Source organism: Pogona vitticeps, chromosome 3, assembly GCF_051106095.1.
Source record: "Pogona vitticeps strain Pit_001003342236 chromosome 3, PviZW2.1, whole genome shotgun sequence".
Classification (NCBI taxonomy): domain Eukaryota; kingdom Metazoa; phylum Chordata; class Lepidosauria; order Squamata; family Agamidae; genus Pogona; species Pogona vitticeps.
The window spans coordinates 2169475-2182632 of record NC_135785.1 but is presented as its reverse complement, the minus strand read 5'-3'; the positions used below and the strand labels follow the sequence as shown (position 1 = coordinate 2182632).

At 48.8% G+C, this 13158-nt stretch overlaps 1 protein-coding gene across 6 annotated transcripts in view; it reads left to right on the top strand.

The window, feature by feature from the left end:
• TP63 (tumor protein p63) overlaps positions 1-13158 on the top strand; it is a 126121-nt gene that overhangs the window by 90056 nt on the left and 22907 nt on the right. For all 6 annotated transcript variants that reach the window (XM_072996371.2, XM_072996372.2, XM_072996373.2 and 3 more), the window contains 3 exons: positions 8340-8526; positions 8802-8917; positions 11916-12025. In XM_072996371.2, coding sequence (XP_072852472.2) covers positions 8340-8526; positions 8802-8917; positions 11916-12025 — 413 coding nt within the window. The remainder of the gene's footprint in view (positions 1-8339; positions 8527-8801; positions 8918-11915; positions 12026-13158) is intronic.

The following is a 13158-nucleotide window of genomic DNA, read 5'->3' as shown; positions in this document are numbered from 1 at the left end:
CCCTGCGTACGCATGATTAACAATGTACACAAACATGCTCGAGGGACCGAGTGAAGCCTGTGCTTCAGCTTCCGAAGGGGGGCAGAAGAAGGTTGTGATCTGGTCAGGTGTTGGATCCGGTCTGTAGCTCCTTGTGTGTAACTGGCCTGTCTCACTGCTGCTAACTTCGCCTCTGCCGTCAAGCGGGGCCGGTGTCCACACAGAGCGCCACAACATTAGGATATAATAAACCGAGTCTTCGCCAGATTAGCATTCTGGAGATGGAGACAGGGACGATGATGATGATAAACACGTTTTCTCACTCGGGCAGAGCAACGTTCACTCCTTTGCTCTGATTGTTTTGGATTTTTTTTTCTTTGCTCATAAGCTGCACTTGGGCGCACTGTGCAGTCTCCCCATGAGCAAGCTGCTTCTGGACCAGACTGACTGCGGTCTTGGATGTCAAGTGAGACACCTTTGAGAATGTGGGAACTGGGTTCATGGTTTAAAGCAGGGTGGGAAGCCTGCTGCTTCCCACCCTCGCCTCGGCCGTCTTCCACTCTGTCTTCTCTGCCCAGCATCCCTTCCCCTCTCTAGTGCCATCCTGAGTTTTCCGTAGCGTACAGACTGTGCATCAAAGAGTTACAGCATGACTGAAGTTGTGAGATCCACCAAGGGCAGGGAGGCTGTGGGACTGGCCGATCCTTCAGGTGGAACCAGGATTCTGATAGTATACAGGAGTTTCCTCTCAATGGAGGCCTTCAAACAAGGCTCTGAATTTTCAGTATCCAATAAAAGGGGGGTTAATACTCTAGAACAGTGTTTCTTAACCTGTGGTGTGAGTCGCCCTGATGGGACATAGGTGTAGTCTCAGTCAGATGTAAAGTTTTCATTACCATTGCTGAGACTGCATCCTCCGCCACGTCTTCCAGTTGTGATCCCCTACTTGGGATGGGTGACCCATCTGTGACGTTTCGGTTTCCCCTGTTCCGTTCCCTCTGCCCCTTTTCTGTAAATTGCTGGGAAGGATATCAGAAGTAGGTGGTTCTCAGGAAAAAGTTGAGGAGTTGTGTTTTTATCATGGGTGTATGTGTGTGTCTCAGGTTCTTTAATACAGTGACGGACACCCAAGGGTGAGCCCGCTGGTCTATACGAACAGGACTGGAGAACCTTTCCCCTCCAGATGATACCGGACTCAACATTTCCATCCGCCCTAGACAGCCAAAGGAAGAGAGGCTTGGAGTTGTGCTGAAGGGGTGGTTTTGGGGGACTGTCTTTCTTCATTTGTTCTAGAAGACCTCTGAGGTCTTGGAACTGCAGAACTTGAAAGGACTCCGAGGACCAGTGGGGAATCCAATGCCCAACCTCTGGGTCCACAGCCAGATGCCTAAACCATGGCACTCTCTGGCTAGCTAATAATCTAGCACGGCACAGCTGGAAGGGACCCCGTGGGGTCATCCAGTCCATCCCCTCTCAAGGAGGCCCAGGGGGGAATTGAACTCCCAATCTCTGTCTCCCCAGCCAGATGCTTAAACCCCTGAGCTCTCCAGCCGTTAAAATTCTCTTTTAACTCTCTTTGGCCATCATAAACACGGCAGTGGCAGATCTGGAGCATGTGTAGTTCCTGTATAAACCTCTGGTATTCAGGGCTCTGCCTTCGGGTTTGTGCAAGGCCGATGAAACTCAAACCAGGCGGCTGCCATTGCAAAACGCATCCCACTTCCCTCCAGGTGCCTTTTTTCTCCCCCATTGTCCTCGCTCGGTCAGGGAGTGGAAAGCTCAGTTTTGTTGGCAGCCTCCTTTGCAGAAAAACACACACAAATTGTTGCTTGCACACGTAGGTCTTGAGAAACGTTTGTCAACATCCCTGAAGGAGATGAGGGGCTGGAAAGAAAGGCTGGGCTTCTTGGGAAGCCAGGCAGGTGTTTGCTGAGGGTGCCCGGCACGGACCAGGTGCTCGGAGAGGCCGGGTTCCTGGCCGGGCTGCCAAGAGGCTGTGTGGGCAGGTGGCGAGAGAGCTGGTGGCAGCAAACGGAGGGGATGCTATTTCCTCCCCTCTTGTGTTTCTCTGGACCGTATCATTAGGCAGAAGGGCCGAGCGGCGTTGTCCTCAGGTGTCCTGCTGAAGAACGCCTACGTGTCGGCCCTCCGTCCCGAGGAAAGGGCAGGTACAGACAGAGACCACAGCTGCTGTCTTTCTGGGTCTGCAGGGTGAGCCTTAGTGCTTCCTGGCGGGGATGGATTCCTTCTCAGAAATCTGTTTCCCCACATCCGCCCAGCCTGTGTCCCTCTCCGTGCGGGGGTTTCTTTCGGGACACCTTGTCAACTTGACTTTGGCCCCAGAACCCTCCGTCTGGCAGAAGCCACCGGGCCGCGCCATGCGCTGGAGATCACCCAGCCTTTGGAGGTGAACTTCATGTTACGGAGGTGAACATCTTGTGTGTGAGAGGTTTAATCAAAGCAGTCTTTTGTTTCTGAGGAAGCTGGCTGGATAGCTCGGCGGTTGAAGTCTCTGGCTGCGGAGGTTGAGAGTTCGATTCTCCACCCTGGCACCCGGGAGAAGAGCCGGCCTGGGTGGCCTTGGGCAAAAGCTGCAGAGTCCCAGAAGAAGGGAACGGGAAAACCACTTCCGAATCTTCTCTGCCTGGAAAACACTGGAAAGGGTCACCATAAGTCAGAATTGACTTGACAGCACATGGTTATTTTTTGTTTCCGAGAAGTCAGGCTTGCAAAGGGAAGATGTCTCTGCATCCCAAGATCAATCACAAAACAAGCTCTCCTCCAAATTGCCAACACTGGGACAGATTTCTGCTGTGATGTTGCATTCAAGGAGCTCTTCATTGATGGGTTCTCTGTAACTCATAATTGGGGTCTCATGGCTCCCCTAATGCAATGGTTCCTCACCCTGAGTCCTCAGATGTTCTTGGACTACAACTCCCAGAAATCCTGGCCAGCACAGCTAACGGTGAAGGCTTCTGGGAGTTTTAGTCCAAGAACATCTGGGAACCCAAGGTTGGGAAGCAGGGCTCTCATGCAACCTTCCCACCTAAGTCTCTCTTCTCAGGGTGATTCATAACATTGCAGGCTGGCAGGGGAGGAAAAAAGGCAAGGGACATTGACAAATTATGCTTGTAAGATAAATGGCAGGTGGCTCAAGCAAGTCAGCCAAGCTGTATTCTCTAGGGATGGGATAAAAAATTAGAATGTCAGCCTTTCCCTTTCCTGCCCAGCATCCTATTGGTATTTGCATAAAGTTTGTATATTGTGTCGTGAGTAATCGCATCTCAGTGAGGAGGTCCCAAAGTGTGCCTTGGTTGTGTATGTCGCTGTACACTCAATTGTGTAACCAAAATGTGTCCCAGCACCTCATCAAGTAGCCTCCATGGATTACGGCAAGTAATACTCCTTCCCACCCTCATTTCAGGGAAAGATCTCTTTGAGGTCGCTTGGAGCAGGCAGTAGAGAACATCTAGAATATTCTTGGCAGACTTTTATGTCTTTAGGTATCCTTAAGAAGGTGCACCCATAGTGGTGCAGCTCTGTCTAATAATTTAAATAAATAAATAGTTCTGTGAGCATTATGTGCCTTCAACTACACATCAAATGGCTGCCTGCATTTTAAAACTGAGGACACGCTTCCTCTACGTGGGCTTCTAAAATAGGCATGTTTTACCGGATACCTTTTTCAAGTCTGGAAATCTGCAGGTTTCCAAACGGAAGCCGCCGGCATCCATTTCAAGGTGGGGCCGCTTGGGGAAATCCACAGAAGGCCTTAGGAATGGATCTCCACAGATGGGAAACCTTGACATCTGAGCATTCAGCCTGGAGGCAGGCGGTGGGTGCGTCACGGCCTCTCCCAATTTGAAGAGACCCTTGTCCAGCAGGCCGAGGCAAAGAGGCAGTCCCCAAATCAGCAAAATCAGGGAGCTGGACAGGGGACAGACTGTATTTGTCTCCAGTGTGGAAGGGACAGTCACTCTCGAATTGGCCTCCTCAGCCACACTAGACGCTGTTCCAAGTCCTCCATACAGAGCACGTTCCCATCGTCTCTCGGGACTGAAGGATGCCTAATCTAATCTAGCACCTTTTCCCAAACTTGGAAATGTTACATTTTCGTGACCGCTCCCAAAGTGTGGAGCTGTCTGGGGGTTTTGGGAATTGTGGTCCAAATGGTAGTCCTCAAGTGAAACAGCTTCAGACGCAGGGATATTGCCTCCCCGGGAGGTTGCTTAAATATCTGGTGCAGGCTGGAGGAAGTGCTCCTCAACACGTTCCTTTTGTAGCCAGACTCTCACAAAAGTTCATTCTTAGTCTGCCGTGTTTTACTGCACTCCTGCCTCTTGTGTGCACACCAAATGTTGAGATATTCCCCGGCTGAAAAATGAAATAGGTACTGCTGGATTAAAATCCAAACCAAAAGGGGCAAAACCCACACAAGACAGCCTTATTCTGGATCGGATAAATGTCCCGGTCCATTTGCCCAGCGGTTGACCTCTTTTCCAGCTTGACTGCCTTCAAGGACCCACTTCTACAGCTGATTATTTTGTGTGTCCAAACTTTCTCCAGTCCTGTTTTTTTTTTCCCCCTTGTTCTCAAGAATATAACAGGAAATGTTCAGAGAAACGGCTCTTTCCTCCATGAGATTTTAGGATATTTCATTTTGCTAGATAGCTCGTTTTGCCTCCCAAGAGAAGGACCGGTCTGTGCGATCTTTGGCAGATCCCCCAGTCCTTAAAGCACTTCCAGAAGAAGGGAAAGGTAGACCACTTATCTGTACTCCATAACTAAAAAACCTTGGAAAGAATTGACTTGAGGGCACATCATTATTATAATTTTCCATGCACCTAAACCACTCTGTATTCCTCACTCCCGCTCTGTAGTGGTTTAGGTGCTTTACAGATTTCTCGAAGTGGGCTGCTTTGCTTTGCTTTGCTTTGCTTTGCTTTGCTTTGCTTTGCGGCCAAGTTAGTTCCTTAGAGATTAAGTCTTGGGCTTTATTTGTTGGTCCTGTCAACTCTTTCCTGAGGCATGTCGAGACATCTCAGGCACGATTTACCCATTGAGCAGAGATTTGAACTCAGGCCTCTTGCGTCCTCGTCCAACGCTTTGTCCCTTATGCCACACTAGCTGCCTTGAGCTTCATTAGTTCCTTCCATGTTAATTAATAAGACATTTTGGGGGGTAATGTTCTCAAAACGTTTTTCCCAGTTGTTGTTTTTTTTTAACTCAGTAACTGGGTCTTTGCTTCTTCTTTTTTTTAAGTGTCGCAATAATCCGGTTTTCTTTTCTTTTCTTCCAAATTGCCTTGCCTGGCTGCCTGGCTGGCACGCTCCTGTTTCCACAGGCTGTGTAAATCCTTTGTGTGCATAATCCTTCGCCTGCAGGCACAAGAAAAGGAGGAGGAGGGTTGCTCAACCGGAGCATTGTCACATTCGAAAACTTTTGCACGGGGTCTTTTTCGCTGGGATGACCCAAAGCTTTTGGCACAAGGGGCGTGGAGGGAGAAGGGGGTTGTCTCTGGGGTTCGTGTCTTAGCAAGCTGTCTTATTTTATTCTGCTTTCCTTTCCATTTTCCTGATTCATGTTTTTGCACCCGTTCTGCTGAGCTCCCTCTGGCATGAGGAAAAACTTTCCCCACCTTTGGTATCTTTGCACAAATCCCCTCCAGGGCCACATTTCACCGCCCACCTGGACGACTTCTCTTGCCAGCGGCTTACAATCTGGACAGGATGCACATTCGGACCGGGTAAACGTGTGCGTTCCTGTAGAGCCTTTGTTTGAGGAGCTGGTGCGTCGCCCGGTCATAGACACCTCATGGCCCCCGTCCTAAAGCAAACAAACAACTCATGCCATTTCTGTGTAAGAGATGAATGGATAAGAGGGAAGGGAGGGGAGAGGCGAGTGATGATGGTGCTTGTCACCTGAGCCAGGGCTTTCCCGTGCCACGTGGAAACAATAGACAAGTTCTGCAAACATCCAGGTACTTGGCACCCTTTCTGTGGACACTGGGTGGGTAAGGCGGGTGGGGTGGGGTGGGGTAGGGGGGGACACTTGGTTCCCGAAGACTTAAAGTGGCAATTCCGCGTTGCTACTCTAAAACCTGGGCAGAGCTGCAGAGAAAAACCTTGATACGGTGAAGACTTCAGCTTTCAGAATTCCGCTTCCTGCTTTAAAATATTTATTTATTTATTTATTTATTTATTTATTTATTTATTTATTTATTTATTTATTTATTTTATATCCCGCCTATCTGGTCTCGCGACCACTCTATGTGTGTGTGGGCGCACTTTTCTAGCTCTTATGCATTTGTGAAGATAGATTTTAAAATGGGTAAAGAGGTAAAGGGAAAAGTTCCCCTTGACATTGAGTCCAGTTGTGTCCAACTCTAGGGCGCGGTGCTCATCCCCGTTTCCAAGCCGTAGAGCCAGCGTTTGTCCAAAGACAGTTTCCGTGGTCACATGGCCACACGGGTGGTCCCTATTTATCTACTCACATTTTTTACATGCTTTCAAATGGCTAGGTTGGCAGGAACTGGGACAAGCGACGGGAGCTCACTCTGTCGCATGGATTCGATCTTACAACAGCTGGCTTTTTGACCTTGCAGCACAGAGGCTTCTGCGGTTTATCCCGCAGCACTACCACGTCCCACTAAAAATGGGTAGGAAGGACTTAATGAAGATGCGGCTGACCTTTCTCAGCTATGGGGTGGGGAGGCGGTTCTCGGTCTGCTGTTCCTCCAGCTGAGTCCTAGAAGATTGTCGTCAAGTTTTCTGTCCTAACACGACACAGACCTTGGAAGCGTTTCAGCGACAGCTTCCAGAACATGGCCAGTGGGAGTTGCAGGCCCCTTCCCCAAATGGACATTGTCTCAGCTCTGGACCTGTGTATTTGGGCTGGGTTTTAGAGCTGATGGGGGGAATTTGTGAATAACCCATTTCACGTAGGGTTGCTGGCTCTTCCGTTACGGTTGCCTGAGGTAAGCGCCCAGGTGTGGCACTCTTGCATATGAATAATAATATGCAAGTGTCTAAAAACTGGAGGAGGTTGTGAGGGATGTCACTGTTTGATCCTAAACATGAGAGGAGCAAATGGAAGCCATTCTTCAGCAGGCTTCTTTTGCAACAGCCATGGCTTGGCCGTGTGGATCTCTTGGAGAGAAACGGAGGGGGAAAGAAGTGACTCTGTTAGAAATTTCTCTGAATGTGACTTTCTGCTCTAAGACAGCTAGCAGGAAACGATGTCCTTTTGGTGTCATTCATCTTGGGAAGAAATGGCAGGCTGTGTAGGATGATTTGACGTCCTGCGTAGAGTGGCAACTTTCCTGCACAGGCCTTTGCTTGCTGACAACAGTAGAACCCAGTGCAGGATTATTAGTCTTCCTGCACAGCATGGAATGTTTCTCGAACAGAGCTTTTCTAGACTGTGCAGAAGAAACACTGAGCTGGACAGGGTTGATGCAGTTCCTGCACAGAACGGCATCTGTCCTGTGCAGGATTTGCTGTTTTGAATTTGGCAGAGCAGGGAGCGAAAAGAGAATGAATAGTAACAGGGAAAAGGAGTGAGTGCTCTGTTTTTTTTGTGGGAAGCCAGGGAAATCTTGCTGGCGCATCGGGTGTCTTGGCATGGATTCAGAGCATGGTAGCACTTGAAAAATCACCTCGGGCAAGACCTTTTGGGCAAGTACAGACCCACCTGTGCCATGGCCACAGAAGCAGTGGTTTTGAAAAGGAAAGGTGCCCATTTATGGGAAAGTGGTCTGTCAACTGTGCTGTCTAAAATTAAAGCCAGAATCCTGTCGAGTGCCAGTGAAGTGTTCCTCGGGCTGGTGATTTCTCAGGCTGGTCCTCTCCTGGCACCCCAGTAGGTTCTTTAGATCAGTCATTCCCACCACGGTGCCCTCCAGGAGTGTCAGGACTATGACTACAACACCCCAGCTGAGTGTTGCTCAGCACTCCTGCAAGCCACCCATGTGAAGGCCTTGGCAAGAAGCATCCTTTGCCGCCAAGCGAGACAGACGGGTCTGCTTCCCAAGGTCACGTCACCTCCACAGGTCTGGGTTTAGCTAGGGCAAGGGTGAAGAGGAACATCTTTCACTGTGAGGTCCAGGTTCGACTTCAGACACGTTCTCTAGGGAGGCCGAGAGGTGTCCCCATGAGGACCAGGGCCAAACTGTGAAAAGTTACGACACAAAATTAGCAGGATCTTTGGGTTCCTCATAGCTCTGACTGTGCCAGCATTTCAACCATAAGAGAAGGACAGAACCCCATCCAGAAGCTGGGAAGCTATCAAACAACAATGCAAAGGGGGGAATTCCTGAGGGTTGCCTCCTGACGTGGCTTTTCTTTTCGCCCCGGTTGTAGTACTCCACAGAACTGAAGAAGCTGTACTGCCAGATTGCCAAGACGTGTCCCATTCAGATCAAGGTGATGACGCCTCCCCCTCAGGGTGCCGTCATCCGCGCCATGCCAGTGTATAAGAAAGCAGAACATGTCACGGAAGTGGTGAAGCGCTGTCCTAATCACGAGCTCAGCCGGGAATTCAACGAAGGTGAGTCCAACGTCCCCAAATTCAGGGCAGAATCTTTGCAGCCTTTGCCTGCCCTTGGCAGGGCAAAACAGGGCCTTCTTTGCAAGACAGGCTGCCTAGGCATGCCAGCTTTGAAGGAACACGTCTCTGAAGGGAAAACATGTTATCTTTCCAACAGCAAAGCTAGCATCTTACCGAGCTCTGCCCTCAGGTTCACCTCCATGGAAGAGGCTGCTTCTCCTGCTGACCTCGTTCTCTCTTTGTGTGTGTGTGTGTGTGTGTGTGTGTATCTGCAGGTCAAATCGCTCCTCCCAGTCACCTCATCAGAGTTGAAGGAAACAGCCATGCCCAGTATGTGGAGGACCCGATCACTGGGAGACAGAGTGTCCTTGTGCCTTATGAGCCGCCCCAGGTGAGGACTGGGAACGTGGGGTCTTTCAGCCTGTTGTCCTTTTGTCTCTTTTGATGCAACACAACTGTACAGATTCTACAAACCCCTTGCCGTGACCTCTCATGGCTGGGGATTCTGGGAGTTGAAGTCCAACAAGGCTCTCTAACCCAGAGGTCACGAGATGGTCTGCACTGTGTTGTGTACCCATCAGAATGAAACAGTGGTTGGTTTTAAAGTGTTTGTTTGTAAACAAGAGTAGACCTTTGGTCTTGATGGGCAGGATAGAAATCCAATAAACAAACAAACAAACAAACAAACAAGCATGCATTAAGAAGCAATGCATTAATTTGCCAATTTCTAATATTTAACTTCAGCTAATTCATTTTCATTGGTAGCTCACTTGAAAAATTTGCACAGCCCTTAGCAGGCAGAATCTGCTCAGGTCTGCTCTGACTTAGGTACTGCCGTTAATACATAGATGTAACTATGGCTCCTGCTTGTCCAGTGTTGATGGATAAGTTTCAGTTTTTGCAGCTTGATAATGTAGACACCACGAGCCTTGGAGGAGAGGCGAAGGCTACTCCTTGCCTGCTAGGCCCTTGTTCCTCTTGGCTTATAAAAGCTGGCGGAATGGGTCCAAGTGGGAATGAATGCCTCTGTGCAGCAGGATGGGATCCCGGCATGCTTAAAAGAGGCAGTAGTAAGTCCCTTATTGAAATAAACCCTCCTTCAGTCCCACAAAATTGGATAATTACCGGCCAATCTCTAATGTCCCATTCTTGGGCAAGGTGCTGGAGCACATGGTGGCTTCTCAGCTCCAGGGGTTCCTGGATGAGACAGATTATCTAGATCCATTTCAATCTGGCTTCAGGCCTGGTTATGAGAGAGAGACTACTTTGATCACCTTGGTGGGTGACCTACACCAGGAACTGAACAGGGGGGAGTGTGTTTCTGTTGGTTGTGCCAGACTTGTCGGTGGATTTCAATACCATCAACCATCGTACCCTTCTGGGCTCTCTCTCTCTCTCTGGGAGGGGGCTCGGAGGCACTGTTTTATAGTGGCTCTGGCCCTTCCTGGAGAGAAGAAGCCACCAGGCGGTGCTGGGGGGGGCTCCTGTTTGACACCCCCTCAGGGATCTGTTTTGCCCCCCTGTGCTATTTAGCATCAATATGAAACCACTGGGAGAGGTCGTCCGGGGTTTGGGGGTCCGGTGCCACCAGTATGCAGATGACACCCAAGCCCTTTCCACCTAAACCCGAGGAAGCTGTTTCGGTTCTAGATCAGTGCCTGCTGTCAGTAACAGACTGGATGGGGGCGAATCAACTGAAGCTTCATCCAGACAAGACGGAGGTGCTTCTAGTTGGTTGAAAGGCTGATCAAGGAATAAAGATACAGCCTGTGTCAGATGGGGTGACACTCCCTCTGGAAACACAGCTTGGGGATGCTCCTGGATTCGTCTCTGAGCCGAGATGCCCAGGTTTCAGCGATGGAAAGGAGTGCTTTTGCACAGTTAAAACTAGTGCTCCAGCTGCGCCTGTTTCTTGAGAGGTCTGATCTGGCCACAGTGACACTTGTTCCAGTTACACCTCAACTGGATTACTGTAACACACTCTACATGGGGCTGCCTTTGGAAACTGTTAGGTTACAGGGGTCACACAACTCGACTGTTGCATCAGCTCCGTTGGCTCCCAATCTTCTTCTGGGCCCAATTCTAATTGCTAGTTTTAACCTATAAAGCTTGGGTCCAAGCTATCTCAAAGAACCAAGACTCCCATGATGAGCCGGCTCGGGTGTTAAGATCATCAGGAGAGGCCTTTCTCTCGATCCCAGCACCTTCACAAGTATGTTTGGTGGAGACACATGAAAGAGTGTATCTTCCATTATGAGCTGGTTCGGTTGTTAAGATCTTCAGAAGAGTTCTGCGTCTGATGGGGACCCGGGAGAGGGCCTTCTCTGTGGTTACTCCCAGCCTTTGGAACTCCCTCCCACAGGAGATCCGACTGGACTGGTCTTTGCTGTCCTTCCGCAGGCAGGCAAAGACTCTTCTCTTCAGATGAGCTTTCTGTTAATGACTGGTTGCCCGAGTGGGTTTTTTTTTAATGAATTGTTGTTTTCAATGTGTTTTAGTATTGATTTCATTGCTGTTTTTAATGTAATACTTGTTTAAGTTTTTAAAATATTTGTATACCTATTGTTTTTACCTTCTATGTATTGTCTTTTTAAGGATGTAAGTCACCTTGCATTCTTTTTAAGGAGAAAGGTGGGATATCAGTGGTTTGGGAAGCTCACTCTCTTTTTGGGGGGCAGCTCTCACCACAAAGAGCATGGTCCGCAGCTTGGGGGGGTCCATCTTGACCTAGCGCTTACCACGGAGTCCTCATCTTTGGAACACCTTACCCCTGGGAGATCCGACGGGCACCCTCCCTGGGAATTTTTAAAAACAAGTTGAAGACTTGGCTCTTCTGGCAGGCCTTCCCCCCTCCCATGACATAGCTTCCTTATCCCATCTTGGATCCTGTTTTCTTTATTGATCTTTATTGTTCTTAACAACGAAATTATTCAAATGTTGTTTTTATCTTTATATTTCGTAAGCCGCCCGGAGTAGATTCCTGAATCTAGATGGGCGAGGTAAAAATGGAACAAACAAACAAACAAACAAACAAATAAACAATCATTCACTTACTTACTTACTTACTTACTTACTTACTTACTTACTTACTTACTTACTTACTTACTTACTTACTTACTTAACATCACATTCCAAGCTCTGTATGTGTGCCTGATGTAGATGAACTGGATGCATGGATCTTGTATCCACATTGAAAATACCCAGAACCTGGAGGCTTCCTAGAGAAAATTTGATTTGCAATCTTGCCTTGAGCAGGGGGTGGAACTTGAAGGCCTTATAGGTCCCTTCCAGCTCCATCATGCTGTGATTCTGTGATCAACTGTAAGGTTACAATTGAATGAGTGACTCAAAGCTGAAGCAAATGATCTCCCACGTCTCCTTCTCCCCAGGTTGGCACTGAATTTACCACCGTTTTGTACAACTTCATGTGCAACAGCAGCTGCGTCGGGGGCATGAACCGGCGCCCGATCCTTATCATTGTGACGCTTGAGACCAGAGAGTAAGTAGCAATGGTGGGAGGATCAATGGCAACACGTGATAGCTTGTCTCCACCATATCAGGTTGGGAAGGATGTCATAATCCAGGGAAAGATGCAAAACTGTGAGCTTGATTTCCAAGGTTTAATTTTTTTTTTTCAAAGATGAGATTTCTGGGCATGGCGCTTCTTGGATCCCACCTAGAAAAATGGAATAAGAGAAGTATAGCTTCCAAAATCTGCAAGGTGCTAGTCCCCTTCTATTCAGCACTGGTTAGGCCTCATCTTGAGAATTGTGTCCAGTTGTGGACACCACACTTCAAGAAGGATGCTAACAAATTGGAACAAGTTCATAGGAGGGCGACAAGGATGATGATCAGGGGGCTGGAAACCAACCCTTATAAGGAAAGGCAGAAAGAACTGGGCATGTTTAGCCTTGAGAAAAGGAGGCTGAGGGGTGATAGGATAGCACTTTTCAAATATTTGAAAGGCCGTCATACAGAGGAGGGGCAGGATCTGTTCTCAGTCATCCCAGAGTGCAGGACACGCAACAATGGGCTCAAGCTACATAAAACTGGAGTTTGATTGAATATCAAGAAAAACTTCCTAACTGTTAGGACAGTACAACAAGGGACCTGATAACCTGAAGAGGTGGTGAGCACTCCAGCCCTGGAGGCATTCAAAAGAAACCTAGACCCCCACCTGGTAGATATCCTTTGATTTATTCCTGCCTCGAGCAGGGACGTGGACTTGATGGCCTTATAGGTCCCTTCCAACTTCACTGTCCTATGACTCTGTGAAGTGTGTTCTTCTGAGTCTTGCAGAATGGTGCACCTCCCTCAACCACCATCTGCATCCATGCCAGGCTTCTTTCGGGCATCATGTTCTCCATCTGAAGTTCTCTAGGCCACCCTTGACACCCCTGTGCAGGTCCGTGCAGTTGCCTAAATAGGATGTGCCCCTTGCAGCCTTTCACTCTCAGGGGTGGGGAGGGAGAGACCTTCTTTGTCCTCGGAGTGAGATTTCTCTAGGAATGGATTTTTTTTTCCTTCCCCACCCCCACCCAATCTGGAAGATCTTAATGTCAGTCTGTGCAGGAATGTTAGCATTCCTGCACAGAATGGCATCTTTTCTGTGCAGGATTTTCTGGAAAGGGA